Below are 4,229 nucleotides of genomic sequence, written 5' to 3'. Positions count from 1 at the left end.
GGGGTTGATCTAATCGACTTACCTCACTCCCCAGAAATTGCTGGCATTGTGTCAAAATTTGAAACTATCATTATCATTGTAGGTGGTAATAAATTGACGAGCTGGCAGAATCGTTAGCATGCTGGGTGAAATGCTTAGTGACATTTCTCCTGTCTTTACGATCTGAGTTCAAATTCCTCTGAGGTCGACCTTAACTTTCATCCTTTCAGGGTTGATAAATTAAGTACCGGTTGATCACTAGGGCCAATGTAATCTACTAGCCCCGCCTCTACAAAATTTCAGGCCTTGTGCCTTTAGTAGAAAGGATTTTTATTATTATTATTATTATTACTACTAAGGTGGCAAGATTCGTTAGCATGCTGGGTGAAATACTTAGCAGTATTTTATCTGCTGTTACATTTTGAGTTCAAATTCTGCTGAGGTTGACATTGCTTTTCATTCTTTTGGGGTCGATAAATTAAGTGCCAGTGAAACACTGGGGTCAATGCAATATATATATATCATCATCATCGTTTAACGTCCGCTTTCCATGCTAGCATGGGTTGGACGATTTGACTGAGGACTGGTGCAACCGGATGGCTACACCAGGCTCCAATCTAATTTGGCAGAGTTTCTACAGCTGGATGCCCTTCCAAACGCCAACCACTCAGAGAGTGTAGTGGGTGCTTTTACGTGTCACACACAATCCTCTTATATGTTGGCATGAGGTGGGTGGTTTGACATGATCCAATGGGTTCAAAGGATGCATCATGCTCTAGTGTATGTTTTGGCATGGTTTCTATGGTTGAATGTCCCTGACGTCAACTACTTTTTACAGCACGTACTGGGTCCTTTTTACCAAGATACCAGCCAGTACTGGTGAGATTGCTATGCAGCTTACAACACAATGAACCTTAAGAAGAGTAGCTTTATGCTCGTAGATGAGGGCTGAGAGTATGAGAGAAGAGGTCAAAGCAGAACAGGTTTCTTGCTGTGGAGGAGTTACATGACAGCTCACATTTTCAAAGAGTGGGTGAATTTCTATACATAAAAAAAAAAAAAAACAACAAAAACAACCTAAGATTATTAAAGAGATTAAAATTTCAACGTAGGGTAAAATGGCTCATCACTGCAGCTGTAGGTACATTGGAGAGTTTCTGAATAATACTGCAATAAGTTAACAGCTTACTGAATCCACATCCATGTCCACAATCTAAGGAATTAGAACATAGGAGTAGAAATTCATACATATGTATATCAGTGTCATCATTATTATTCTAATGTCCATTTTTTTCATGCTTGCATAGATTAAACAGAGTTTACTGAGGTAGATTTTCTACAGTCAAATGCCTTTCCTGTCACCAACCCTCACCTGTCTCCAAGCAAAGAAATATTTCCCCAGAGCCAGACATGTCTTTTGTAGAATATTAGAATTGACTGATACTGTTTGCATGACAGTGGTTCTCATTTACGAATATCACATGAAGTCAAAATAAGGTGACACAAACACACATACATATATGTACACACACATACATATGTATATATATAATGAGCATCTTTTAGTTTCAACCTACCAAATCTACTAACAAGGCTTTGGTTGGCCCACGGATATAATTGAAGACACTTGCCCAAGGTACCATGCAGTTGGACTGAACCTGGATCCATGTGATTGAGAAGCAAGCTTCTTAACCACACGGCTGAGGATTCCTTTCATTGTAACTCTGTTCCGTGTAGATTGTGTATGAATTTTTTTTCAAGAGGTTTTCACAAAACTATGAGTGACAACCAATGGTAACCTCGACATCAAATAAAAACAAAGTCTACTTCAATTATTCAATAGGTTTTTTTTTTTTATTTTCCTTCACAAATTTAAATGCATGCATATATATGTATGTATATATATATATACATACACACAAATACATGTGTGTGTGTGGTAATTACCAATGAACGTTTTGGCTATGAATGGGTGGAGATCAGGTTGATAAGAGAAAATGTTTTAAAAGGAATTTTTATTTTTCAGTGTTTTGAAGCAATTGGACAATTTTCTGTTGAGGTAATGTTAATTTCTTCATTTTGTCAATCTACCTCGTCAACTGTTTGATTTAACAGTGGAAGCCTGTGGTTGCTGATCAAGGAGCTCATTAATACGACACAACACACAACCCATCATGTCAAATGTATTCAAAGCATTGTTAAATACTTGTACCAATTGGTCAGGTGGAAGATTGGGCAACACCCGGTTGCCAACATTGACTGTCATCTCTGGTCTATTCTCCTCAAGGGCATTCTTCTTCACTTCTTCTCCATGAAGGACGTTTTTCAGCTCGAGTTTATAGTGAGCCCTAGACATGTCTAAAGCCACTTGAAGAGGGGAAAGGAACTGAGTCCTTAATTTATTCTCTAAACTCCAAAACCCAGAAATATTCTTAGAACGAGGATCTCTCAATATAAGATAACGCACAAAGTTCATAGAAGAAAGAATTTGATCGGAATGTTGGAGAATATCTGTGGTTTCTGCATCTGGCAATTGGATAATAGCTCGAAGCAGTTTTAATAAATTTTCACCAAGGAAAGTCTGATCCTCTACTGGATATTTCTGTAAGCAGACGTCTACCTCATCTTTGATTAACTGAATACAATAACCAAGAACACCAGGATTCTCACAACATGCTAACAAAGATTTATACGCTTGATAACGACCTGCTGGTTCAAACATCCGTATAACATCTGTGAAAATGTTGACGGCGAGTTTGCGGAAAGTTTGGAGGGAACAGTGTAACATAATCTTAGTCAAACTAGTTAAGAGTTGTAGATAACAATCATTTTCAAAAAACACTGGCCGCAGTGTATAAGGTTCAATTTTTTGCAAACAACTATTGGCCAAATGCAAACCCTTATACAAGATGAGAGATTGGGAAGAATCAAGAAGTTTAAGAATAAATGGTATGTTGTATTCAAATATGTATCTTAGAGAATATACACAGCGTATACTGTTAATATTTAGATTTTCTGAGAAAACTAAATACAATAAACAGCTTATGGACAATTCTGGTATTGGAGCTTTTGTCTCTTCTTCATCCTCTTCTTTTGTATTTTTATCCTCAGTCAATCCTTTCTCAAGTTCCTCAGTGCTCATGTTATCATCACGTTCTGTTTTGTCTCCATCCTCCGCCTCTTCTTCCTCTTCATCAGCATTTTTGAGTTTTTTTTTATCTAATTTTAGGCTGCTGTTATAGAAGAGAGCATCTTCAGCAATCTGAAGAAAATCTTGATGAAGACAAGCCAGCTGGGAAAAAAGCCTTTCAGCACATAAGTGGCTTTCTGACTTTGCAGTTTTATCATTGGCTGGAGAAGCTAGATGGAGAAAGAGAAGAGGTTTATTTAATAATGCCAACAGATACCAATTGAGAAGATCTGCCTGGAGTGGTTGGTAAGCATGCTGGTTATTTCTGTTCTTTAAGGAGACTGCTTCAACAAATGGCTTCATAAAATCAAGAGTTGCAAGAATAATGTCAGTCAGCCTTTTGACAACAGGATCATTCTCAAATAGCTTTTGTTCCTCTTCTCCTTCTAATGCATTATTATCAGGAAGTTCCACTGAACAGATATAACGATAAATTGCTTGCAAGCTATTTTCTAAGGAGGACACACAAGGTTTTGGAAATTTTAACAGGCAGTCACAAATGGGTCCAAGAACAGATTTGAACTGTGTGTCATCGACAAGATCTCCCCAGTTTTCTAAGATTGCAAGTAACAAGACACGAGGTTTGCCTTTCTTAATAATATGAGCAAGACAATATTCACAAGTTTTGAAGAAACTAGGATTCTGTTCAAGGTTTTCCTGCGTCAGACAATGTACAATGTCACTTGTTAAATCAAAGAAGATAGTCTGTTCTGAAAGATCTTGTTCTAAAACATAGTTAGCAAGTCCCTTGGAATCACAAAAGGAGAGGCATTCTTTAATTTGGTCATATAATAAAGTAGGGTCATCGGTTTTGGCAAGAGTTTCAAGTGGGCCCTCCATCCTCAGCAACCAAAGAATCACAGAAAATGCAATTCACAATGATGACATCAACTGGGCGGCTTTAGTGAATATCTGAAAAGCAAAAGGAAAGCATCAAACTGGATCCACTAAGATTGAATATGTAATACATAGATATACTAAATCACCAATTCTATGCAGCAAATGCTACATATTCCTACCTATCATATATATGTGTGTGACAAAATGTCAAATAAATTGT

At 37.3% G+C, this 4,229-nt stretch overlaps 2 protein-coding genes across 4 annotated transcripts in view; both read right to left on the bottom strand.

Moving 5' to 3' along the window:
• Window positions 1-1,749, bottom strand: part of LOC106881274 (ubiquinone biosynthesis protein COQ9-B, mitochondrial) — a 20,327-nt gene extending 18,578 nt beyond the window's left edge. Inside the window, exon 1 of one of the 3 annotated variants that reach the window (XM_052975152.1) lies at window positions 1,557-1,749. In XM_052975152.1, the coding sequence (XP_052831112.1) occupies window positions 1,557-1,647 (91 nt within the window). In that variant the 5' untranslated portion in view covers window positions 1,648-1,749. Of the gene's footprint in view, window positions 1-1,168; window positions 1,245-1,556 lie in introns of those variants that run through there. The other 2 variants (XM_052975151.1, XM_014931600.2) reach the window with 2 other exon arrangements.
• Window positions 1,750-1,806: 57 nt separating this feature from the next.
• Window positions 1,807-4,108, bottom strand: LOC106881275 (glomulin). The gene has a single exon (XM_014931602.2). The coding sequence runs from the start codon at window positions 4,007-4,009 to the stop codon at window positions 2,075-2,077; it is 1,935 nt and encodes a 644-aa protein (XP_014787088.1). The 5' UTR covers window positions 4,010-4,108; the 3' UTR covers window positions 1,807-2,074.
• Window positions 4,109-4,229: the final 121 nt, after the last annotated feature.

The sequence above is a fragment of the Octopus bimaculoides genome, chromosome 20, assembly GCF_001194135.2.
Source record: "Octopus bimaculoides isolate UCB-OBI-ISO-001 chromosome 20, ASM119413v2, whole genome shotgun sequence".
Classification (NCBI taxonomy): Eukaryota; Metazoa; Mollusca; class Cephalopoda; order Octopoda; family Octopodidae; genus Octopus; species Octopus bimaculoides.
The sequence above is the reverse complement of the archived record's forward strand: the minus strand, read 5'-3'. Positions and strand labels throughout refer to the sequence as shown.